The sequence below is a fragment of the Panicum virgatum genome, chromosome 1N (assembly GCF_016808335.1).
Source record: "Panicum virgatum strain AP13 chromosome 1N, P.virgatum_v5, whole genome shotgun sequence".
Taxonomy (NCBI): domain Eukaryota; kingdom Viridiplantae; phylum Streptophyta; class Magnoliopsida; order Poales; family Poaceae; genus Panicum; species Panicum virgatum.
This window is the reverse complement of record NC_053145.1, coordinates 2,716,882-2,741,634: the sequence shown is the minus strand read 5'-3', so window position 1 is coordinate 2,741,634 and position 24,753 is coordinate 2,716,882. Positions and strand designations below refer to the sequence as shown.

The 24,753-nt window shown below is 49.0% G+C and overlaps 3 protein-coding genes and 1 long non-coding RNA gene across 5 annotated transcripts; 3 read left to right on the top strand and 1 right to left on the bottom strand.

The window, feature by feature from the left end:
- Positions 1 to 12,383: 12,383 nt before the first annotated feature.
- On the bottom strand, positions 12,384 to 12,859 carry LOC120653897. The gene is made up of 2 exons (XR_005666889.1): positions 12,709 to 12,859; positions 12,384 to 12,631 (listed from the first exon to the last, which is right to left on the bottom strand). It is a non-coding gene; the product is annotated as an uncharacterized LOC120653897 (long non-coding RNA).
- A 1,632-nt stretch (positions 12,860 to 14,491) lies between these two features.
- Positions 14,492 to 17,334, top strand: LOC120654558 (BOI-related E3 ubiquitin-protein ligase 1-like). 2 transcript variants are annotated; one of them, XM_039932126.1, is made up of 5 exons: positions 14,492 to 14,669; positions 14,790 to 14,904; positions 15,033 to 15,198; positions 15,820 to 16,163; positions 16,571 to 17,334. In XM_039932126.1, the coding sequence occupies exons 3-5, from the start codon at positions 15,045 to 15,047 to the stop codon at positions 17,123 to 17,125; spliced, it is 1,053 nt and encodes a 350-aa protein (XP_039788060.1). In that variant the 5' UTR covers positions 14,492 to 14,669; positions 14,790 to 14,904; positions 15,033 to 15,044; the 3' UTR covers positions 17,126 to 17,334. The 2 variants fall into 2 exon arrangements, with proteins under 2 accessions (XP_039788060.1, XP_039788059.1); XM_039932125.1 differs by having other exon boundaries at positions 14,492 to 14,904.
- Positions 17,335 to 18,888: 1,554 nt separating this feature from the next.
- Positions 18,889 to 22,531, top strand: LOC120654557 (probable polygalacturonase At1g80170). Its single transcript, XM_039932124.1, has 5 exons — positions 18,889 to 19,436; positions 20,831 to 20,959; positions 21,034 to 21,204; positions 21,331 to 21,641; positions 21,725 to 22,531. Exons 1-5 carry the CDS (start codon positions 19,092 to 19,094, stop codon positions 22,299 to 22,301), a joined length of 1,533 nt encoding a protein of 510 aa, XP_039788058.1. The 5' UTR covers positions 18,889 to 19,091; the 3' UTR covers positions 22,302 to 22,531.
- Positions 22,532 to 23,248: 717 nt separating this feature from the next.
- Positions 23,249 to 24,709, top strand: LOC120654294 (probable serine/threonine protein kinase IRE). Its single transcript, XM_039931799.1, has one exon. The coding sequence runs from the start codon at positions 23,249 to 23,251 to the stop codon at positions 24,677 to 24,679; it is 1,431 nt and encodes a 476-aa protein (XP_039787733.1). The 3' UTR covers positions 24,680 to 24,709.
- The last annotated feature ends 44 nt before the right edge of the window (positions 24,710 to 24,753 follow it).

Below are 24,753 nucleotides of genomic sequence, written 5' to 3'. Positions count from 1 at the left end.
ATTTGTTGAGTAGAAATTATAATATCTGTTGTCAAAAAGGAAATTATCATCAATTAAAGGTTAGGGCTCGGTTGTAAAACGTATTTCGATTACCAAACTTTACCAATTTTTTGACCAATAATTAGTCAAATTATATACATATATATTTAGTGCACAAAAGTTACATCACTATATTCATACTCAAATCAAAGGAATTTAATGATGAAGATTCTGTAACTAGCAACTAAGAATATATAATGATGAATTAAGGGTCAAAATCTACCGAGACTTTCTCCTATAACAAAATACAGCCGACATTGATAGAGCAGGCGAAGTGCTAGAGTAGGTAACACTGTCAAGTGACACCATAAGAGTATGAGACAAATTCTAGATGAGGACATCACAGATCGGCATGTGTAGTAAGACAGAAGTATCCACTAGATGAGGACATCACGAACTCCCGATCTGTAAAAGAACAGATCGAAGAATACCCACACAACAGGGCGGCGGCGCGGCGGCGTGCAGTGGAGGCCGCCGACGAGGGCGTGCGCGCGGAGTGGAGGCCGGGGGCGGCGCTCGCAGGGACGACGGCGCTCGGTGACGTGGGCTCGCGCGGCGGGGCTCTGGGCGGCAACGTCGACGGCGGCGGTGCTCGGGGAGCTCGAGCGGTGGGGGGAGCAGGGGAACGGACGGCGCGGGAGGGAGGAAGGGCGAAGGAGGGAGGAAGCTAGGAAATATATGGGGGGGGGCCTTTTGTCCCGGGTGAAGCCACCACCCGGGACAAAATGACCTTTTGTCCCGGGTGGTGGCTTCACCCGGGACAAAAGGACCCCCCTTTTGTCCCGGGTGAAACCACCACCCGGGACAAAAGGACCTTTTGTCCCGGGTGGTGGCTTCACCCGGGACAAAAGGGGTTTTTGGGCGGGCCGGGAAAATTCCCAGCCCGCGGCCCACCTTTAGTCCCGGGTGGATCTACCACCCGGGACAAAAGGGGCCCGTTTTCCCTCGTTCCCGCCTAATGTTATGTTTGTTTTTGTTTCTTTTAACTTCTCTTTTAAAATTGGCTTTCATTTGTTATTTCAGTTAATAAAATTATGATTCCAAAAATTATGGAACAAAATTTCTTATCTCTATATAAACTTGATACACGCAACAAAAATAATTAATTTTCATTCAAGTGATTGGGTCAATGAAATATCTAACTTTTTTGAAATCATATTTGTTATTTTGACCATGCAAAAATATATTAGGTGAAATTTTGTTTCAAACTGTTGCTTTTCGATAGAAAGTGGATTCTATCACGATATTAACGTTTAAAAAGTGAATTTTAGATAAAATTAAGCAATTTCATGATATTAATGAGTAGTGTGTGAGTTTGAGAGATAGTGTGTGTTAGTGAAATTGTGTGTGTTAGTGAAAGAGTATAGTGTGTTAATGTGAATGTAATTTCATGAAATAAATAAAATTAGTTGAGTAATCCATTATTGAATGAAAATTATAATTGAGTCTAGTAATTAAGTGAAAAATATATAAAATAATATAAATAACACATAAAATATAATTGCGATTATGTTTTTATACAATAATATAAAATGATTCAAGTACATGAAGGATTAGCGGTAACAGACTTTCTCTTCACAAATGTCCCTTGATTATGATCACGGCGCAAGTATGGAGCATCATCATTGGCTAGCAGGATGCATGGATCAGCATTTACTTCGAAAGGTGGAATGGCAACAAAATTATTATATTCTTCTGAAAAGTCTGTCTTGTCCTCCACTCCAACGATGTTTCTCTTTCCTGATAGAACTATGTGTCGCTTAGGCTCATCCTTTTGCTTGTTGATCCCCTTCTTTGGCTTGCTGGACATGTCCTTAATGTAGAAAACCTGAGCGACATCCTGGGCTAGGACAAATGGCTCGTCTCTATACCCAAGATTGTTGAGATCAACTATTGTCATCCCATACTCATCTTTTGTTACCCCTCCTCCAGATAGCTTAACCCATTGGCAACGAAATAGAGGCACCTTGAAATTGGGACCGTAATCCAGCTCCCATATCTCTTCAATGTAGCCGTAATATGTGTCTTTTTTTCCATTATTGTCCGTGGCATCCATACGAACACCGCTGTTTTGGTTGGTACTCTTTTTATCTTGGGCTATCGTATAAAATGTGTTTCCATTTATCTCGTACCCTTGGTATGTTAAGATATTCCAAGATGGTCCCCTAGCCAATAAGAACAGTTGTTCACTTATATCCATGTTATGCATTAGATGCTTCCGCAACCAGCTATAGAAAGTGTTCATGTGCTCACGTGTAATCCATGCCTCAGACTTTTCCGGGAAATTGGAGAGAAGAATTTTCTTGTGTTCCTCGATATATGGGTCAACCAAAGATGATTGTTGAAGAACCGTATAATGCGCTTTCTTGAATGAGAAATCATTTGTGCAGACATAAGATTTCTTTCCTAATGTACCCTTTCCAGTTAGTCTCCTCTCATATCGCGATTCAGGGACTCCAATCAGTTTAAGGTCATCAATAAAGTCAACACAAAAGTCAATGACCTCCTCAGTTCCGTAGGCACTGGCGATGCTTCCTTCTGGACGAGCTCTATTACGAACACATTTCTTGAGTACCCCCATGAACCTTTCGAATGGGAACATGTTGTGTAGAAATACTGGTCCGAGAATATCAATCTCTTTGACAAGGTGCACTAGAAGATGTGTCATGATGTTGAAGAAAGATGGTAGAAATATCAGCTCAAAGCCAACAAGACATTGCACCACATCGTTTTGCAGCTTTATCAAATTCTCCGGGTCAATTATCTTCTGAGAAACTGCGTTGAGGAAGGCACATATCTTCACGATGGTTAACCGGACGTTATCAGGCAGAATCCCCCGCAGCACAACCGGAAGAAGTTCAGTCATAAGCACATGGCAGTCATGGGACTTGAGATTTGTAAATTTCTTCTCTGCCAAATTTAAGATTCCTTTTATATTGGATGAGTATCCAGATGGAACCTTTATACTGCTCAAGCAGTCAAACATGGTTTCTTTCTCTTCCTTGCTAAGAGTATAGCTGGCAGGACTTAAGTATTGTCGTCCATTATCTCGCTGTTGTGGATGTAAGGCATCTCGTTCTTCCATACGTTGCAATTCTTGACGTGCTTCTACTGTATCTTTTGTCTTTCCGTACACTCCCAAGAATGCTATCAGGTTGACGCAAAAATTCTTCGTGAGGTGCATCACATCAATTGCATGACGAACATCTAAGACTTCCCAATATGGTAGCTCCCAAAATATAGATTTCTTCTTCCACATGGGCGCCATTCCATTTTCGTTCGGAACAGGTTGGCTACCAGATCCCTTTCCAAAAACAACTTCTAGATCTTTTACCATGTTGAAGACGTCTTTACCACTACGGTGCATCGGTTTTGTTCGGTGGTCCGCTTGGCCTTTGAAATGCTTGCCCTTCTTTCGTACCGCATGCCTGATGGGAAGAAACCGACGATGACCCATGTATACAACCTTCTTACAGTGAGTCAACCATATATTATCGGTATCATCTAAACAGTGTGTGCATGCTTTGTATCCCTTGTTCGAATGTCCTGACAAGTTACTAAGAGCAGGCCAGTCATTGATCGTTACGAACAGCAATGCTCGTAGGTTGAAGTTTTCCTGTTTGTATTCATCCCACATCCGTACACCTTCATCGCCCCAGAGCAATAAGAGTTCTTCGACCAATGGTCTTAGGTACACATCAATGTCATTTCCGGGCTGCTTTGGACCCGGGATAAGCACTGGCATCATGATGAACTTTCGTTTCATGCAGAGCCATGGTGGAAGATTGTACAGACAAAGAGTCACAGGCCAAGTGCTATGACCACTGCTCATCTCACCAAAAGGATTCATGCCATCCGTACTCAAACCGAACCTTATGTTTCTCGCATCCAAATCAAATTTAGGGTACGTTCTATCTATTTTTCTCCACTGCGACCCATCAGCGGGGTGTCTCAACATCGAGTCTTTCTTGCGTTCCTCTTTGTGCCATCGCATCAACTTAGCATTATCTTTATTTCTAAACAGACGCTTCAAACGTGGTATTATAGGCAAATACCACATGACCTTCGCAGGAACTCTCTTCCGGGGAGGCTCTCCCTCGACATCTCCAGGATCATCTTTTCTAATCTTGTAACGCAATGCACTGCATACGGGACATGCATCCAAATTCTCGTACTCGCCTCGGTAGAGGATGCAGTCGTTGGGGCATGCATGTATCTTTTGCACTTCCAGTCCCAAAGGGCAAACAAGTTGTTTGGCTTCATACGTTGTGGCAGGCAATTCATTGTCCTTAGGAAGCATTTTTTTAACAAGTTTGAGTAATTCACCAAATCCCTTGTCGGATACACCATTTGTCGCCTTCCATTGCAGCAACTCCAAGGTGGTGCCAAGTTTCTTAAATCCATTTTGACAATCTGGGTACAACAACTTATGGTGGTCCTCTAACAACTTCTGGAACTTCAACCTCTCCGTTTCACTCTCACAGTCTGCCTGCACATTGTGCAATGCTTGCCCCAGATCGTCGCTGGGATCATTTTCTGCTACATCTACTTCGGGCTCTTCCATGGGAATATCGTCATCGAATGCACCGATTCCAGCATTCCCGGGAAAGTGGTCGTCAAAATCTTCTTCTTCATTGTCTTCCATGGTAACCCCCTGTTCTCCGTGCTTCGTCCAACAAACATACTTTTTCATGAAACCATTTGCGAAAATGTGGCTGTGTAGGATTCTTGAAGATGAGTAATCCTTGTTATTGTTGCAATGAACACACGGGCAGCACATAAAACCATTCTGCTTGTTTGCCTCAGCCACAGACAAAAAATAATGCAGGCCATCAATGAATTCTTTCGAACGTCGGTCAGCATTGTACATCCATTGCCGGTCCATCTGCATTTTAAATAAATCGATTTCTTGCTAAATTAAACTAAAATGTAACATAACATGAATAATTAAAAGATATGCAATATCTATCATACATCTTGATTAATTAAAAGGGGTACTTAATCCATTACAGAACTTAACAAAGGAGTACTATACATGAAATTTAAAAATTCGGTCAACAACACATAGGTTTTCAACCGTCCTTGCGTTGGAACGCAGAATGTTCTAACGGATTTCTTGCTGGCGCAGAATAAGATGGCGGAGCTGAAACCTCCGAGTTTGGTGGTGACGAACCGTAACGCCGCAATAAATCCTCAAGATCAAACGGAGGTTCCTCGCCCCTTGCCATGCATTCTCTATATTCTTTTTTCCAAATAACGGAGCGCTGCCCTATGAAAAGCACTAGGTTTTTTGGACCGACGACCTACTCGAGTTGTGCCCTTCTCTCCAGAAGGACAACGATCACCCCCACCGGCGCCACTCCCTCCAGCTGTTGAAGCCATATTTTACTGAAAAATACCTTTATTTTCCACAAAATTATAAATTCTTACCATTACAAAGCAAAAATTATTTACTATTACAATTACAATGATCAGATTAATAACTCTTGCAAATAACAATGAAATTATATAAAAAAAGACGAAATGTATCATTAATCCTCAAGAAATCTCTAATTAATTGAAAGAAATCTCTATAACTTCTAATTACTTTGACACCCTTCAGTTCCAGGAGTACACTCTTTTCAATATCCAGAAACCCTCTAGAAGAAAAATAAACCTTTATTTCTGAAAATGTATATGTCAGTAACCTCAACCCTGCGGTGATGACACTGCCTTTCGGGGGGACACGGTGCGGTACAAGGATGTCACCAATCGGCTAGTCGCAGCACCAACATTTACGATTAATAGGCACAGCACTTGGCACAGGCAGCATGCTCGTTCATATGCTCTCAGTACAACAACGGCATGCTGACTGCGTCAAATGCTGTCTTCTTATCAATCGGAAGTGCTGGTGATGCGACCAACCGATTTGCGACGTCCTTATAGCGCATCGTGTATCCCTGAAAGGTAGTGCCATCACCGTTGGATGGAGATTAACGACGTATACTTGTTTCGAAATAAAGATTTTTTTAGCTTCTAGATGGTTTCAATGTGAGCCTGATTAAATACATCACTAGAGTGTCAAAATAATCCATTCATAATACAAAAAATTCTATAATATACTCATTTCATTAATTCATTCACGAATAAAAAAATCAACTATCCACAATATGGTCATATATACAAGTACATCACATGAAGTATCTACACTCATTCTAAAAATTTCTACTATCCATATACTCATCTAAATCTAAAAGAAAATTACGCCTACATATGCAATCTAGCTAGCAAAATAATGTCCAAGAAATGAGCTAGCTACACATTTTCTCTATTTCTAAAGTATGAAATGAGCTATACAAGCCAAGGAAGAAGAGAAAAACAAGCCCCAAACCTTTAGAGCAGATGGATGGACGGGGAATCAAAGATCTTCACAAATGTGGTGAAGAAATGAGCAAAACTCCTCTATCCCGAGCCAAGAACAGAGAAAACAAGTGAGCTGAATGGCTCGGGCGGGGGGAGAGGGAAGGGGATAAGGGGCGCAAGGCCTTTTGTCCCGGTTGGAGGCACGAACCGGGACAAAAGGGGGGACTTTTGTCCCGGTTGGTGGTTCCAACCGGGACAAAAGGCTACGCGGGCCTTTTGTCCCGGTTGGAACCACCAACCGGGACAAAAGGCTCCCATTTTGTCCCGGTTGGTGTCTCCAACCGGGACAAAAGGCCCCCGTCCCCCCCGCTGGCCCGGCTAGCCGTTGGACCCGGGACAAAAGCCACCTATTGTCCCGGGCCCAAAGGCTGCCGGGACAAATGGCCAGGAATAAAGGCCTGTTTTGTAGTAGTGGCCTCTGCCGACGATCGACGACCAGCATGATGAATGGAAGCATGCATGCAACTGTGTGTGTTTTGGTGATGAGCGAGTTATTGATTTTTTTCTTAAAAAAAACACATGTGGCGGTAACTGATACAGTGATTGAGTGTTTTTATTATTTGGTCTATGATGATGATCCGAGTAATCAGTTTTTTCTCTCTCTTTGTAATAGTAGCAGAACTCTTCTTTGTAATATTAGCTGCACAACTAAATCTACGCGTGCTCCAGCATTGCACGTTGTAAAAACTCTTTTTTTACCTATTAATACAAAGATACGCAGCTCTCCTGCGTATTCGAGAAAAAAAAATGATCCCTCTAGCTTAGCCCTGTATCATGCGATTATCCTTTCATTTGTCTGATGAGGAGCTACCCACGGCAGACACACACACACACGAAAAAAAAAGGTCACCATCCCATTCCGTTCAGACATGCCTCGCTCTGTCCTAATGGCCAAGCAAAGCTGGGAAAGTTAGGATTAACTACGGAGCGCAGGACGTAGTACCGTTTCCCGCCTCTCTAGGAGGATCTATATCCTGCTTTTGATCGCTATAATCACCACCCTTGATCGCCTCTCTCTTGTACTGTACACACGATCCCCCATCCCGACCACGCACTTACTAGTGCACACACTGTAAAAAAGAGAGGAGCGAGGATCTAGCGTCGTGAAACGCGACCATCCTTTCATTTTGTCTGACGGGGAGTCACGAGAAAGCCACCACCCTACCCTTCCCTTCAGACAAGGCCACACTGTCCTGATGGTCAAGGAAAGCTGAGAATATTATTACTTACTAATACAAGCGAGTAGTATAATCCCCCTTGTTACCGTCTTTCTAGATGGATTCTGGCTGCTTTCGATCACTATAATCACGGCCCTCCGTTTCAGACCAACGAAATGCGCATCGGTTATCCTTGATGTTGATCCGAGATCCCCATGCCGAGCACAGATCGACTTGATAACAGTGGTATCATGGGTCAAAATGTATGCTAGCTTTTAGTTTACCTCGGTCACAAAAGAAGAGACTGCTGCTAGCTTGATTAGACTACTGTACATGCTCATCGTTCGTTCGTCGGTGAATACAGAGCAAAAGTTGCATGATACGGGGTCGCGATCTACCGGCAACCCGGGCATGGATGCGTGATCGATGCCAACCTGCCAAGGATCAAGGATGGAGGATGGTGGGTCGCAGCGACCTGGCCTGGAGAAGAGCAGAGGAGCGCGAGGGGGGTTGACGAAGCCCGAGAAAGTGAGAGCGCTGTACTTGGAAGCCTTCTCTTCCCCCGATGTTGAAAAAGGAGGGAGCACGGGCACGAGGGAGGAGGGTAGAGAGGATGCCTGGCAACTGGGGCTGCCATGGCCCATGGCGTCGCCCCAGAGATTCTCCGCGCGCGGAAGAGACAAACGCGGCTATCCACGCCACTGCCGTGCGTGCGTGCCCGCCCAAGCGCATGGAGAGGGAGCAAAGGAGGAGGACTGGACCAATGCAAGTCTCGCAAAGAAAGACGCCGCCGCGTGCTGTGCTGCACTGCTGTGGGTGCTCGCGTTGGGCACTCGCCAGCCGGCCACCGCCCAGGCGAACAACGGAGCCTTGTGCTCTGCTCATCATCCGCCAGACCGCCAGGGCGGATTGCTCCCGGCCCGATGCTGGGTCGCCGCCGGGCCGGAGCCTGGAGCTCGCGGCCGAGGATGAGGCCACGATCCGGCCGGCTAAATCGGGCGGCTCTTCGGAGCTGCTTTCGCATCCGGGCGCGAGCTAGCTAGCTTGATAAAGCGTACACAGACAAGTTGGGTGACGGGACCGAATGGGGTATAGTATAAGTATGGATATATTCTCTTTTTTACTTCAAAAAAGTATGTATATATTCTCTCTATCTTTGATTCTTTGTTGAGTGAGTGCATTGGGGTTTCAACTCGTTTGTAAGGTAGCACCCGTTGCCGAGCAGGGTCGTACGTAGATTCCGTTCGACGACGGGGTTCGTCGTTTCAGTCCAGTCCACGGTATGAATCTCTCGGAATCAGAGCACATCCGAATGACCAGTAGTGCTTTTGGTGACCTGGCGGCTTAAATTACTCCAAACCAAGTTTCGAGCAGCAAGACGTACCGGAAAAGGTAGCATCATCAGCTGCAGGTCAGTCCCAATGCAGACTCCACTCGTAGAGTCTAAGCCTCCTATTTATTGTGTTTTGCTGATGTGGTAGTATATTTATTGAAGATAGATGGAGAAAAACCAAGACTCTAAATCTTATTTAGACTCCAAGTCTTCACACAAATCAAGAATAAATGTGAGAGATACAAGTAGGCCATATAAACCAAAGTAACACACTTTGCATTGAGAAGTATAGTTTCTTGTGATTGAGTCTTTAAGACTTAGACTCTACGAGTGTTGTCTACATTGGGACTGCCCTGATGGATACAAAGCTCGCGCACTCACACTCACACACACTCTCTCACTCGACGTCTCACTCGACGTGTCATCCACGTTAACAACGTGCCATCCGACGTGTCTGTCATGCACGATGCATGCACTACTCCCACCGTCCAACGTACGCCATGCTTGCCCGCAGCAGCCGCGGGCACGGCCAGCAGCGTCGACGCTGCCTGCCATGCCACCCACTGCGCGCAGGGATGTTTTTCCTCGAGGAAAGTCATATCCGGCCGAGATGCATGATGCTACTGGCTCAGGGGCAGCTTTTTTTTTTTACCCTCACCTTAAAGTAGATACCATGTGCTTCACACCATTGCAGAGGAGGTTAGTAGCCATACACTTGTATTGCTATCTGTATTTTATCGCGTGGTACTGCCTGCTTTGGACGTCCTTTTTCTTGATGAGGGTTTTTTTTTGAGAGGATGATGAGGGTTTAATTAATTAATAATGGTTTTGGTAAGGGACCAATTGCAGTAACTTAAAAAGGCCCATCTGTGATAAGGCCCAATTGCAGTAATAACTTGGGCTCTCACGCAAGACCATCTCACCTGTGGGGGTCTGTCAACTTAGCGGGCTTACTCTTACCTTATTGCCTGGGTGGCAGGCCTCCTACTAGCTAGCTAGGCTCGTCGTGTGGGCTGGGTTACTTTCAAAGCCCTCAAGAGAATGAAGAAAACACTGATGGGAGATTGAGCCCAGCCACAGCATATAAGCAGTTATTTTTTTCCTAAAAATAGGCCACAGCATTACTTGACCACTGAGCACTCATCAGTCAATGAAACGAACCGGCCCGGTCTAGTCATGACGACCTTTACTTGACACGGCCTGCCTGACCGACTTGGCTCTGAGATGGCCATGACAAGCAAGACGTTTTTGACTACCATTACTTCAAAAATTCAGGAAAAAAAAAAGAAACGAAACTAACAATACTCCGCATGCAATCGAGCCTCGGGAATCAAATCACAAATCACCGAAACTCGAAAAGGATCGATCAAAGATGACAAGCACGTATGTACATAGTACTAGCGCAAGAGATTTTGAAAGATCCAACCAAACTGATCGAGAACAGACAGCACACGCATCTTTTTTCAGTCAAATAGTTTAAACTGCAAAGGGGACAGATGACGGATCGGAGGAGGAGCAGTGCGCAGACGTACCTGCAGGCAGTATCTCGGACTTCATACTGATCGCCGCCCGAGCGACGATCTGATCCACCAGCTGCCGGTCGTCGATGGAGAAGAAGACCCGGTGGAGGAGGGAAACAGCTTGATGATCAACCTGAGGAGTTCGTCTGATGATGATCGACGAGGATCCACTCATGAATGAAACCGAATCCGATGATGATCAACTGATGATTACCGGTGGTACGGTGGTCCAGTCAGTTGATCGACAAGTGCCCAACCTTCACGACGGCGGTCGAGAGCTAGGGACGACGACGACGACGACGACGACCTCGTAGCAGCATGCAGCTATATCATCTGCAGGCTGCTGGTGGTTGAGGATGAGGGCCGAGCTAGTGGGGGCAGCAAGCTAAGGGGAGCCGGCCGGCCACACGGCCACACCACAATCTTGTGAGCTAGCTAGCGTCCGCCGCAAGCTGCCCGTAGCAATATAGGCATCGTCACACTAGTAGTACCAGCAGCTCCACTCCTCCTTCTGCCGCTGCTAGTCGCCGCGTGCCGCAGCCCGCAGCGCGCTTCGCGTGAACCCCCCCCCCCCCCCCCCCCCCGGGCCGCAGGCCGCAGCGCATGCAGATCGATGAGTTCCGTGTGCTCCAGCAAGCTAGGCACACGGGAACCACGTTCTCTCACGTCGCGGTGCTTTTCCGGCTCTGGTTTTCATTTCCCAATCTACAGCTACGCACACTACAAGAGAAACACCCCTTTAGCAACGCATATATGTGTTGCTAGAACTAAAAATAAATGTTGCAAAGGTCTGTACCAACGCATTATATATGCGTTGCAATAGGTGGCGTTGCAAGGGTCTATGGCAACATATACACATGTGTTGGTAACTAGTGCTAAAAAGTGTTGCAAGCTTTACAACACATATTTGCAACACATCTTATGCGTTGGTGACTAAAAAACCAGAGTTTTCATATACACCATAGCTTTTTCCACAGGAACAAGACAATCCTAAATAGTGTATTCATTCCAAAATTATAAAACATTGAACATGTCCACTGAAATTGAAATAATCTTATTAGATACATATAATTTCAGTTACAAGGATCATCTATGACTAATTTATCAAACAGAAAAAACAAAAATCAAATGTATATGACTAATTTATCATGGAATGCGCTCGCTTGGATCGTCCACTATTTTCCTAATCTCAATAGCATGACAAACACATGCGTAATATCTAATATCCCTTGCAATGTGCTTTTTTCCTACAAGCATGATTGAATTTCCTACGCTCCAGCACCTTCAAAACTTCAAGTGAAACCATCTTGACCTTCAATATAAACCAGGAACTCAGCAAGAATAGAAGATATATCCACTTGATCAATCCTGTATGGAAAAAATAGTACGCGAATATAAGCAATTGGGTAAAAACTAGTTCTGAAAATATGCCAACAAATTTGTATCAGGTTATTTAAATTGTACTGTACTGTACAGGGTAATTATGTTCTAGTATTTTTGGGACAAGACTAGGGATAGATCAATCTTCTAACTACTTGATCAAAATTAATTTACCTTGCTTGATCTGCCTTTCAAGAATAACTGATACCAACGACTCACGAGATTTCTGAAAAATAAATATTTGCAAAGAAGTAAGATGGTTATAGATATCTGATGTTGTTTGTCAGACATATCGATCATTCTTGTTTCTGATAGTCATATTGATCTTGCAAGAGTCTGAATTCCAGATTTACATAACAAAGAAATCATAATTAGAGGACTCTTAGAAAAATACTGATATTTGCCAAGACGAATCAAGCAATTTTTTTGTAAAAAATATTCTTCAGTGCTTGAGGGATTGAATATTCTAAACAATCATACCAGGATGTGTGTACGTAATTACCTGAGAAAAAAAAAAGCAAAGGCTGAGAATCTGTCAGGGACACCACCACGGTGGATATCTTGCACAGGAGATAAAGCGACTCCAACTATCCACTCCTATCCAAGTTAAGGTCAAAATTTTAAAAGAAGAAATGATAGCAGAAGCTGCAACATTAAGAGGTTGCCGTCAACATATTGGGATGATCCGAGAGGGCAAGGGGAGAAAGACAAATATGGGATGATTAAAGCAGCAGGCATCATCCTCGTCAAAATCAACAACTCCACCTTGGCACCACAGTTGCACGACTGCTCTATTGGATCTAATCAAAGCAGTGTAGATCAGACCGGAGTTGTGGTGCGATCAAAATAAATTAAGGAAAAGAACACAAAATTTTACCATCTAAAGCCATCGCACATGGTTAATTTCCGTGAATCAATGCTGTTGTGTTGATGCAATCCTTTAATCACCAGGAACCAAGCGGTGAGAGAGACATGGGAGATCAGGGGAAATCAACAGGCCATGACGTAGATGAGCAACCATACCATAATGGAGCACCACATATCAGACTGGACGGAAAACTCACGCTAGGGGAGCGGCCTCAACATGGACGGCGGCGCAATCGCAGTGTTGATCTACTACAGCGCAACCCTAGGCAGTCCGCCCCTTCGATCTATTTTGGAGCAGTGGTGGTTGCCGCATATGGTACATATAGAGATAGGAACCTACTGAACAGATTTAGAAAATAAATAAAAAATACAAAGGACGATGTGTGGGCCAGAATTTAGCCCCGATTTTTTTTTTCTCTGACGTGGTCAAGGGGCATCGTGGTTTAGCGTTGCTACGGCAAAGGGCTTGCAACGCTATAGTGTTCCGTTCCGAGCTATCCGTTGCCAGAGGGTGGTTTGTGTTGTAGTGGCACTGTGCTGTGCTAGCTGCTGTACATGCATTGCTCTTTCTCATCCCGGTTCCTCTGCTGAAATCCGGCTAGCCTGAAGAGACGGACCAGGCGGTTGCAGCTTGGATCAAGGAAGCAAGCCTCGCGGTACGGTGAAACCGCTGGCCCTGCATCCGGCGGCTGCCTAGCTGCTTCTGTTGCAATGGCCGGAGGCCGCGTGAAAAAAAAAAAGAACGCGTTCCTTGCTTACTGTTCACCTCTAGTTCAGGGAAGTCGCGCGTCTTCCAGTTCCTGCTCACATGGATCTCGCGTCCATGCATCATGCATCCATCGTCGCTCCCTCTTCCTTCCGTCGAGGGAGAGAAGTTGTTTCTTGCACAAGTTGGGTCCAAATACGGAGATCAAGCACCGCCCCGTGTGAACGGTCCCACCGGGCCAAACGGGCCGCGTAGAGAAGTTGTTGCTTCTGCAATTTGGATCCAGATACACGTTACCGGCCTATCACTCCGGTCCGGTTCTTTAGTAGTGGGCCGGCCCAGCTACCGGCTGAAGAGAAAGACAAAATAGACATTTCAATTCCTTAACTTTACTCTTACAAGTTCGTCTCTCAACTTTTAAATAGGCTATTACAGTTATTTGATTTTCATTTTGGGTCAAACTAGTCCTTATGAAGATATTAACATGAGATAAATGTAAAAAAAATCATTTGACCCTTATTTTTTCCCTCAATTTCCACTATTGTTCACCGTTTCGCTCAAATTTCATCAATATTTGATATGATGATACGTAGTTATGCAACAAGTTGCTTTAATTTTATTCTTTATGCGTCCACAACACAATACAAAGCATTGGTAGATAAAATTCTATATTCCAAATTAAACACTTGCAATGTCCCACAAAATTCCATCGGCAATTAAATGTTGCCGGATTTAGAAGAGGATGGAGTTAAGGGGAAAGAATTTTTTTTGTATGAATCTCATGTTATTATGGAGTATAATATCAGCATAAGAACAAATTTGATCCAGAAAATAAAAATTGAGAGACTATATTGGTCTATCTAAAAAGTGAAGTATGAACTTGATCCTCTGAACAAAATTAAGTTAAAAGATGAATTTAACCTATTGATCAAAGTTAAGGGAGTATTTTGGCAAACAGAAATTCGTTGTGGTGGGCCTGGTGACGTGGCTCGGGGGCGTGCGTGGCAACCGGTTGGAGACTTGGAGGGGGGCTCTCCTCCCCTCTCCTCGCCCTGCACCCATTTCCTTTCCTTCCTCCTCCCATTACTTGTGCGCTTTAAAATCGCTCGGCCACGCGACGCCGGAATTAAAAAACGGCAATAAATCGCGGAATTCCCAACGCTCTCTCTACCGCGCTCGCGCCGCGGCGGCGGAGTCCCCAATCCAAATCCCCCAACCCATCCGCCCGCGCCGACACCGGGCACATCGGCGGCGAATCGGCTCCGGTGCGTCGTCTCCTTCCCGTCTTCCCGGACCCAATCCCGCCGCCTCCGCCCGCGGCGGCCCCAAATCGCATTGCGGATTCTCGGCTCCTGTTTTTTTTTTTGTGCGCGTTCTTCGATCAGGGGATCGTCGCGATCGGATCGGCGAGGGTTCGGTTCCACTTGAGCGGCGCGGATTTGCGCCCAATCGGAGGTCGGCGGCGGCGTCTCGGGAATAATCTGCTGCGGGCTCCTCCTGGTACGGGGTGATTTTGTTTTTTGTTGCGGCAATAAATCCGTTGTTGCTTGCCTTGCTACCCGCGTGCGTGGCGATTGGAGGTCTGGGATTTCTGCGACTTACATCCGCAGCGCGTGCGTTCGTCGCAGGAGACGAGCGTAATGGACGGGGAGGCGTTCCGGTTGGGCGCCCACCTGGGCTCCTCGCACCCCTCTGCCGCCATGGAGGATCCGATTCAGACCCAGAACCAGAGCCAGTTCCTGTTTAATGCCAAGTCCGCGCCCCTGCAGCTGCAGCTGTTTGGAAGCCCCGCGGGTAAGATGGATAACGCGTCTGCTTACTCATCGTTGAGTGATTTTTCCCGAGTCAAACCATATTTATTTACTAGCAGATTTGATAGCGGAGGCTATGAACCATTTATTTACTAGCAGATTTGTTAGCGGAGGTTATGCCGATTTAATTGGGTTCTGGCCAGGGCCTGAACAAATTTGTGGGTAACTTGTATTTGCCTAGATGGAGCCACTATTGGTGCACTAGTTCTACAGTTCCTTAAAAAATTTGTTACAAGAACGATAGGGCAGCATACTTGGGCCATCGACATTTGTAACCACTATTTTCCATCACTCCTGCGTTTTCATTCAGTTATGCCAGTACCATCTAGTAATGTCTGTAATGCAAGTACAATTTCATCTCATAGAAGTGTCGATCAGAGCCATTTTGACAATTTTAACAACAAAACACCCTGCATGCTAGTAGTCATCATTTATTATCATGGCGCTATCTTTTCGTGGTGCTGTACTGCTTTACCATAGGCCTACACATTACCATCTATAGCTCCAATGAAAAAACTGGATAACTTAACTATCTCTTCTTGCCACATCACTTAACTTCCATCCATTTTTTCTCCTGATTGATCTTTGTTTAATCTCAATGCAGTTACTGCGGTTGGTCCTTCTGGTTATATTGATTACACTGGAAACAACCACCTTTGTGTTCTGAACCAAGCAAGGAACCCAAACATTGATACAGGGAATGAGAAGCAGCTGAAGCTTCAGATGTCCTTGAACAACTATCATCAACAGGATGCTGATCAATTGGCACGTGCAAGTGCTGTATCAACCGGTTTAAGGCTGTCCTATGAGGATGATGAGCACAATTCGTCTATCACATCTGGTAGTGGTAGCATGTCCTCGTTGCCTACCACGACATCTCTTGTTGACGATCTTATGGCTGAAATTGACAAAGAAAACAAAGAGATTAGCTATTACTTAAGACTTCAGGTAATATTCAATGCATTTTCATTCATATTCGAATCCTAGATGTGGCGTTTATGGGGCAGTAAGGATAAAATGAACCTAGTAGTACTTGTTTAACAATTTTTTCCCTGGTAATTCCATCATGGAAACACGTGCAGTTCCATGTTCGAATGGTTGATTTATCCAGATATCCTGTTGTAGTTTCAGCGAAGGCTTGTAGGTAGAGCATTGATAGATACATTGTTAGATGCGTTGATTGGCCTTCTGTTAAGTTATATGCTTGCCTCTCTATGTTAAGGTCTAATGTGATATATCACTTGCTTCTATGTTAAGTTATATGCCTTTGAACCATTAAAGTTTCTGATTGTGTTTGGATTCAACTGATCTCTGCTGGTAACACACTCTCACTTTGTGTCTCCTTTTCCCCACAGGCTGAGCAAATCGGCAGGCAGATGAAAGAGGTGAACCAGCGGCGGATGATATCTTTCCTAGCAAACCTTGAACGAGCGGTAGGAAAGAAGCTGAGGGAGAAGGAACTGGAGGCGGAGGCCATGAACAGGAAGAGCAAGGAACTGAATGAGCAGATAAGGCAAGTTGCCCTGGAAGTCCAGTCGTGGCAGTCAGCTGCTCTGTACAACCAGTCGGTCGCCAACAGCCTCAAGAGCAGGCTGATGGAAGTGGTGGCGCAAAACACCAATCTGACAAGGGAAGGCTCTGGCGACAGTGAGGAGGACAATGCAGCCTCCAGCCAGAACCCCAATGCTGGAGCATCCAGGGGCTTCTTCCAGTCCAGCCTCCTTGGAGGCCGGAGCACGACGGCAACCGTCGGGCTGGGGGCCTGCAGGTGGTGCGGCGGGAAGGAAGCGTCAGTGCTGGTGATGCCGTGCCGCCACCTCTGCCTGTGCGTAGATTGTGAGAGGGTCTCCGATGTGTGCCCTGTCTGCCGGTTCCCTAAGAGCGGCAGTGTTGAGATCAACATGTCCTGACAAGAATCCTATGTACGTCGAAGGGCACTGGACAAGCATATACAGTAACTAGATGGTAAGCCTGTTCCAACAGTGGTGCACATGTTAGCATGTTTTTTTTTTCTTGAGAAGTTCTGGACTCGGTCCGGGTGTAAGGTCACCTCACCTGCTTGGGTTTTCAGAAGGTAAAAAGGGTTCAGGTTTGCATCTTGCAATCCATGTGCATTCTACACTGCATCCCCTTCTACTATCTGGTTTTACTTATGAGCATGTGGGAGGTATATAAAAAGGATTTTGCATATAGCACCGTTGTTTCCCTCAAAAAGAAAAGAAAAATCATGGCGGCGACTGTTGAGAAGAATCGTGCTATGTTGGATTGCAGTTGCAGCAGGAAGGAACAATGTGTGGAGCATGAGCAAGCTCAGCACCACAAGCAATGCAATGTGGCCGCTGGCGGGGGCAGGCAGACCCAGCCATGGCTCCCTGTGCGAGCGGAAAGGTAGAGTGCATCTCAAGGTAGCGCCTGGCCTGTACCGGCACCTGGACGGCGATGCGTAGCCTCGCCGTATCTGAACCATCCATGCCCTGCTGCCACACCAGAGAGCCAGCATCCTGAACCGTGGCTTGTGTGGCTGGATGCTCTATCGAACGGTGGTTTGAATTCAGCTCGAACGGGCGAAATTTTGTGGGAATTTAATTTGATCTCGGTCTCTCGTTTTTGAAGAGAATTTAGTATGTATTTTGATCTTGCACGAAAATCATCGGTTGTCTTTTACAACACCTCATGTTTTTATCCTTTGCGGTTATTGAGTATGGGGACCAACGAAGAGCCGCGGCGATCCATGGCGAGGATCCACCTGGAGCCGTGGCCCGCGGCAGTGCAGTCCCATGGTGGATCCGCAATCAATGAACAGAACGGCCGTGTTTGGTTGTAGGGTGAAAATTTTTTCACCCTACTTTGACATCTAATTTAGAGTAGTAAACGAAGTCTAATTATAAAACCACCTCCACAACCCTGTGTAAATCGCGAGACGAATCTAATGAGATCTTTGATCACGCGATTAGAGGATGGTTACTGTGGCATCAATGTAGCAAATCATCAACTAATTACCGTCATTAGATTCGTCTCGAAAAGTTACACTTATCCATAAAAAGGTTTTACAAATAGACTTCATTTAGTACTCCATGCATATGATATTTTTTTTCGGGAAACGTGCGCGGATTTTACCAAACATGTCGTCCGCTCGGTAGTAACTAGCAGGCTTTCGCCAGCATTTTCGGTTCGCGGGATCCCTGGAACAATACGCATGCCGTAGGCCATCACCATTCGTAGAAAGCCAACCGAAACTGCCCCGGACGACCTTGCGCCAAACGGCCATTCCCACATGCTTGGTTCCCTGGCGGACCCAGAATTTTTTTTGGAGCCGGACCACAATAGTTGTCCCCAGCTATTTATCCTAAACTTATATCCATGGTATTCGTTGCCATAGAGCTTGTGCAGGTGCTGCTCCTAGGTGAGCCCGGACCAGTGCCCTGGGTGGCTGGGCGCTAGGTCTGCCACTGCCATGGAGGTCGCCAAATACTCGTAGCATACATACAAACTATTAGCATTGCCTTACAAGGAATTACGTTTTGCGAATAAGTAGATTGGTAGAAATGGACAACGCAAAAATGATGAGAAAATGCCAAGGGAAAAGGAGGGACCGTCTTCCTTTTGTTTTTTTCCTTTTCTTTTCTTTTCTTTTCCAGAGGATGAGTAAAGCATAAACCACACCTTCCTCTGTCGCACGCGCATTTTATCATTCACTTGCACTTCAAGTCCTCCTCGTCCTCTTTCTTCCTCCCACTCGATCGATCGCCTCTCTCTCCGCTGCGCACAGCTCATCAGCTCGACAGCTGCCTCCCCGGCTCTCTGCTATAAACCGGGCCGCCTCCTACGCGGGCCGCAGCTGCAGAAGCTATAGGACGATCAACCACGGGGCGTGCAATGGGGGCAGGGAGGAGAGGCGGCATGCGGGCGACGCTGCTCTTGGTGCTGGTGGCTTTGTCGTTCGTCGCCGTGGCGAGGGCGGCGGCGAGCGGCGGCGGCGGCGCAGGAGGTGAGGACGGGGAGAGGTTCCTTAGGCTGTGGACGACAGACGGAGGTGGAGAAGCTGATGGCCAGGAGGAGGATTTCTTCAAGTGGGATGAGGAGGAGGACGACGACGATGAGGCGGAGGAGGGCCACGTCATGGCGTGGGGGAAGGGGACGGAGCGGCCGGCGACCTGCAGGAACGTGGTGAACGTCGACACCTTCGGCGCGGCGGGGGACGGCGACGCCGACGACACCGAGGTGAGCTCGCCGTCTCCGCTGCAGCCGCTAATCATCTCTGCATCGATCTAAGCACCGCTCGCTAACGAATCGTAGCGTCCGGCGCGATTCCATCACGCTTGCTTGCGTGGGAGTGGTGAAGCTCGGAGCTCGGTGACACTCCACAGTAACAAAACTTTTCAGAAGCGTTTCGAGTAGATTTCACCTTTGCTTCCATCTTTTTTTTTTTACCCCAAAAGTTCAACGCGCGTACCTTTCTCCATTGAGAATGCCACCAACTTGCATACAAGTTGGAATTGATCATGAGTCATAATAATACAGAGAAAAAAAGAGATTGGATTATCTGCAATAATCCATGTACATTTGCTTACAAGTCTCATACATTTCTTCGAGAAAGGAGATCATGAAGTGTATCCATTTCGTGATGTGTATTCCAATGATGAGGCCTAGATGGGTACATAAGTATGTCTTGTACGTAGGGGTGGTAATGGGTCATGGCCCTAATGACCTCTTCACAGCCCAATAAAGCCCTTAAAATTTTTAGTTCAAAAATACATATGTTTAGAGCCCGGCCCTTTTAGGGCCCGATCCTTAGATTTTCTAGTTCAAAATGTTGGGCCCTTTACCACCCCTACTTGTACGATGATGCTAGCTAGTGCGTCCAAGACATGTGTCATCACCTATAACTGAAAGCTGAGGCCAAGGTTGAACAAACACGCAACCCTTTCTTCTTTTGTAAATAACAAGCCCAAATCTGTAGCCTCATAGCTTTCTTAATCTGTCTCAATGATATTACGAGTCAAACAAAATTTGCGACGCTAGATCAGTTGCTTTTAGGATCAGTAAAATGTTGCTTTCTTCTTCTGCCCGAATTGGTTTACATGTGCATTGTTTTAGCTTCATATTTGTCTGAATGATTTTAAATCACCTCTCGCAAACCGACCAGTCAAACAAAAGAAGACTAGACGCGTGGTAGATCGATCAGTTGCTTTACTTGGAAACGTAGGGTTATACTATACTAGCTATGACATGTTACTGTCAGTGACAGTGGCATGGAGGATAGATAGCATCCCAGACGTTACGATTTCAGGAGGCGCACACTTTGTACGTGAGATGATGACCTTTGCCAATCAAGAACGGGGTGATCGTCTGATGGCGACGCCTCCAGATGCTCCCCCCGGCGGCCCCTCTCCGGCGGTTGCTTAGCTTCATCCCTCGATGATCCCCATCCTTCGCCCGTGTTGTCAAGAAATGGGGATATGACCTGCATCCATTTCTTCCTCGGTTTCTGTTTTTCAAAGTTTTTCTGAACAATTTACGAGCGAGTGAACATGCGTCGTCCGCGAACGGGTTCGATTGAGCGTCGTCGGTTGGTTAGCTGATGCTCATGGCGACGGCGGCTTTGGTGTTGTCAGGCCTTCTCGAGCGCGTGGAAGACGGCGTGCTCGCTGGACAACGCGGTGTTCTTGGTGCCCGCCGGCCGCCGCTACAAGGTCGGCGCCATCACCTTCATGGGGCCGTGCAAGGCCAAGATGATCATCCAGGTGATGAGGCGATGACCAATACTCATGTGTTTTAACTAGAGAACAAGTAGTCGCAGTGATTCGTTGGCTTGCAGATCCAGGGGACGATCGTGGCGCCGGAGGAGCCGTCGGAGTGGGACCCCCGGAGCCCGCGGCTGTGGCTGCTCTTCTCGGGGCTCGCCGGCGCCCGCATCCAGGGCGGCGGCGTCATCGACGGCTCCGGCTCCAAGTGGTGGGCCAACTCCTGCAAGATCAACAAGTCCAACGTGCGTGCAGCGCCTCGCTGATCCGACCGTGGCAAATCGTTCAGAGCAATCTCCATTGCTGCTTCGATCATGTCACTGACTTCGTCTGACTGATCCGCCGCCATTTCTTTGCTCGTTCTCCTGCAGCCGTGCAAGGCTGCCCCCACGGCCGTGACGATCGACTCGTCCCGGGGCGTGCGGGTGAAGGGCCTGCGCGTGCAGAACGCGCAGCAGATGCACCTGACGGTGTACCGGTCCCGGAACGTGCGCCTCGCCGGGGTCCGCATCGAGGCGCCGGAGGACAGCCCCAACACCGACGGCATCCACGTCGCCGAGTCCACCGCCGTCACCATCCAGAACTGCCGCATCGGCACCGGCGACGACTGCATCTCCATCGTCAACGCCAGCTTCAACATCCGCATGAAGAACATCGACTGCGGCCCGGGCCACGGCATCAGGTGCTCATCGATTTTTCATGTCCATGGCTGTCTGTCTTGAGCTGCGACGGCTTACTGATGCCTGGCCATGGCGGCGGCGGCAGCATCGGGAGCCTGGGGAAGGACGGGACGTTCGCGGCGGTGGAGAACGTGGCGCTGGACACGGCGCGGATCAGCCGGGCGCAGAACGGGGTGCGGATCAAGACGTGGCAGGGCGGCGCCGGCTACGTCCGGAACGTGCGCTTCTCCAACGTGGCCGTCGACGACGTGGACCACCCCATCGTCATCGACCAGTTCTACTGCGACGCCCGGGCGGGTCCCTGCCGGAGCAGCACCTCCTCCGGCGTGCAGGTCGCCAACGTGGCGTACCTCAACATCAGCGGCACCTCCCGGCGCGCCGAGGCGATCCGGTTCGCCTGCAGCGACGCCGCGCCCTGCACCGACATCGTGCTCCGCGACATCAACCTGCGCCGCAGCGGCGGCGACGGCGGGGGCGGCGAGGTGCAGACCGTCTGCAACTGCGCCATCGGCTTCGACTACGGCCGCGTCAGCCCCGCCGCCGACTGCCTCCGCAGCAGCACCTGCGGCGGCGCGCCCGACCACCGCCCCGACGACGACGACGGCAAGGGGAAGGCCGTGGCCGGGACGATGCCGGCGCCCATCCTGCACACCGAGCTGTGACGAGCAGCTAGCTCGAACATGCTCATCGAACATGGCTCATGAGATCGCTGCTAATGCTTGCTGAGATCGATCAACCTACTAAGCAGGCCCCCTTTTGACACTGCAGTTTGTTAATTATTACTACTAATTAGTGGCAGTAACAATGCATGCCGTAATTTTCATTTCTTGTTTTACCGCGTGCTGTACAAAATTTGGAGCTAGCCACACACTCTCGGATGCTTAATTTTTACCGCGCCAGCACATTCGCAGCCACGCCGGCACGGGACGGTAAACCAAACACCCACCAGGGGGTGGACGGTAAATGAAATACCGTCCGCCCCTGTGTGTTTCTGGCCGTCGGATCCCTTTCCTCCGGCCAGGATCGGCGCCAGGCAGACCAGGAGGGGAACGGTTTGGTGGCCCGGCCCAGGTGACCCCGCTCGGCCCAGAATAGGATCTGGCCTGCAAGTCACTCCGGCCCGCTGGTTCGACACCGTGCCCGCAGCCGTGGGCCCCGGCCTGAACGGACGGCGTCGATCTCCCCGCCGACGTCGGCGCACGGCTCTCCGCCGATCGGACGGCCACGAGCGGCCGTGGCCTGCCTCAAATAGCTTTTTTTTTCTGTGACAGTGGCACGTGCTCCGAAACGTTTCCGGGGGGTGTCCGCCTAGAGTAAATTCTTTGAATGCCATCAAAATTTTAACCAATTTCTTGAATGCCTTTAAAATTTAGATGATCCTTTCATTGCCACTAAAATTTTAGTCTCATCCCCTCAATACCATTCCCGTTAGATTTTGAGCAACAACCATCAAAATACTGCACATGATCGTTAAACTCTGATCCGCGCGATATTTTTCTTCCCTTTCTACCTCCACGAACCCTAGTCGAACTGACTGGGCACCCGCCCCCGCCCCGCCCCCCCCCCCCCCATCTTCTTGCACGAGCTAAGCGACGCCGCCCCGGGGGCCATGCGCAGCAAGATGGTGCGCGGCGGCGGCGGCGGCGGCCCTGAGGAGCTGATCGGCGCCATCCGCACCAAGTTTGTCCGGCTCAAGGAGGAGGTGGACAGCGAGCTGGGCGTGTTCGCGGGGGACCTCATCGGCTCGCTGGAGCGGGGCGACGAGCCGGACGAGGAGCGCCGCCTCGCGCTGGAGGACCTGCTGGTGGCGGCGCAGCGGTGCGCGGAGATGAGCCCCGAGGAGCTGTGGGCGCGCTGCGAGGGCATCGTGCAGGGCCTCGACGACCGCCGCCAGGAGCTCCCCGCCGGCTTCCCCAAGCAGGCCCACACCCGCATCCTCTTCATCCTCACGCGCTGCACGCGCCTGCTCCAGTTCCGCAAGGAGCTCGCCGCCGACGAGGGCGGGCACCACGTGCTCGGCCTGCACCAGCTCAGCGACCTCGGCCTCTTCCCCGGCGGGGACCCCCTCGGCCGCAAGAGCACCTCCAGCCTCACCGAGCTCAAGGAGCGCCTCATCAGGCGCCGGATGCTGGAGCACAAGCACCTCACCCTCTTCTCCTCGCCGGCGGCTGCTGACCAGCACTCCCCGTCGTCCGGCAAGATGGCGTCCTGGAAGAAGCTGCCTTCCCCGGCCGAGAAGAAGAACGCCGGCGGCGCCGACACCACCAAGGCCACCGCCGCCGACGAGAAGAAGCAGCAGCCCATCATCATCCGGCAGCAGGGCAAGGCGAGCGTGGACGAGATCGTGGAGCGCGTGGACGCGGCGAGCATCCACCCCGATGGGCTGGCATGCCTGGCGGGCGGCGCCGCCGCGGCGAACCTCGAGGCCGTCCCGTCCCAGTACCCGGAGGCGCAGCAGATCATCGTCGACGGCAAGCCGCGGATGATCTGCCGCATCTGCGACTTCGAGATCCCCATGGCACACGCCGAGGGCCACTTCGTCGTGTGCACGCTAGCCGACCGCTGCGACGCCAAGGGCCACACCGCCGACCAGCGCCTGCTCCGCGTCGCCGAGGTGCTCGACCGCGTGCTCGCCTCCTTCGAGTCGCGCGGCTTCTCCGGCGAGCGGGCGAGCTCGTCGTCTGAGTCCGACGGGTCCTCCTTCCCCAACGCCGCCGCCGACCACGACGCCGGCCTCTCCCACCTGCTGAGTGTGCCCTCCGCCGAGCTCTTCCCGGAGGACGCGCTGATGCCGGCGTCGGGGAGCCTGCCGCCGTCGCCGCTGCTGACGCCGCGGTCGAGCCACGCCGCCGAGTCCTCCTCCTCGTCGCAGCCAACCAATAAGCAGAAGCACAGGGGGGGCGCTCGCCGAGCTGGAGAACTTCCAGCAGATCGAGAGCCTGCTGGCCATCGCCCGCGGCATCGAGAGCATCAAGAGCTCCGAGTACAACTCGCTCGAGGACCTCAGCTCCTACCTCGAGGACCTCAACGCTTTGACTAATCGTTGCTTTGACTAATTGTTTATATATATACTGTGTATGATGCTTCCTATAAAATTTTTTTGTCATCAGTAGG

Coding starts and splice junctions, on each gene's coding strand:
- LOC120654558 (XM_039932126.1), top strand. CDS start 15,045: ATGGACGGGGAGGCGTTCCGGTTGGGCGCCCACCTGGGCTCCTCGCAC. Junction 15,199..15,819: donor GCTGTTTGGAAGCCCCGCGG/GTAAGATGGATA, acceptor ATCTCAATGCAG/TTACTGCGGTTGGTCCTTCT. Junction 16,164..16,570: donor GCTATTACTTAAGACTTCAG/GTAATATTCAAT, acceptor TTTTCCCCACAG/GCTGAGCAAATCGGCAGGCA.
- LOC120654557 (XM_039932124.1), top strand. CDS start 19,092: ATGGGGGCAGGGAGGAGAGGCGGCATGCGGGCGACGCTGCTCTTGGTG. Junction 20,960..21,033: donor AGGCCAAGATGATCATCCAG/GTGATGAGGCGA, acceptor GTTGGCTTGCAG/ATCCAGGGGACGATCGTGGC. Junction 21,642..21,724: donor GGCCCGGGCCACGGCATCAG/GTGCTCATCGAT, acceptor CGGCGGCGGCAG/CATCGGGAGCCTGGGGAAGG.
- LOC120654294 (XM_039931799.1), top strand. CDS start 23,249: ATGCGCAGCAAGATGGTGCGCGGCGGCGGCGGCGGCGGCCCTGAGGAG.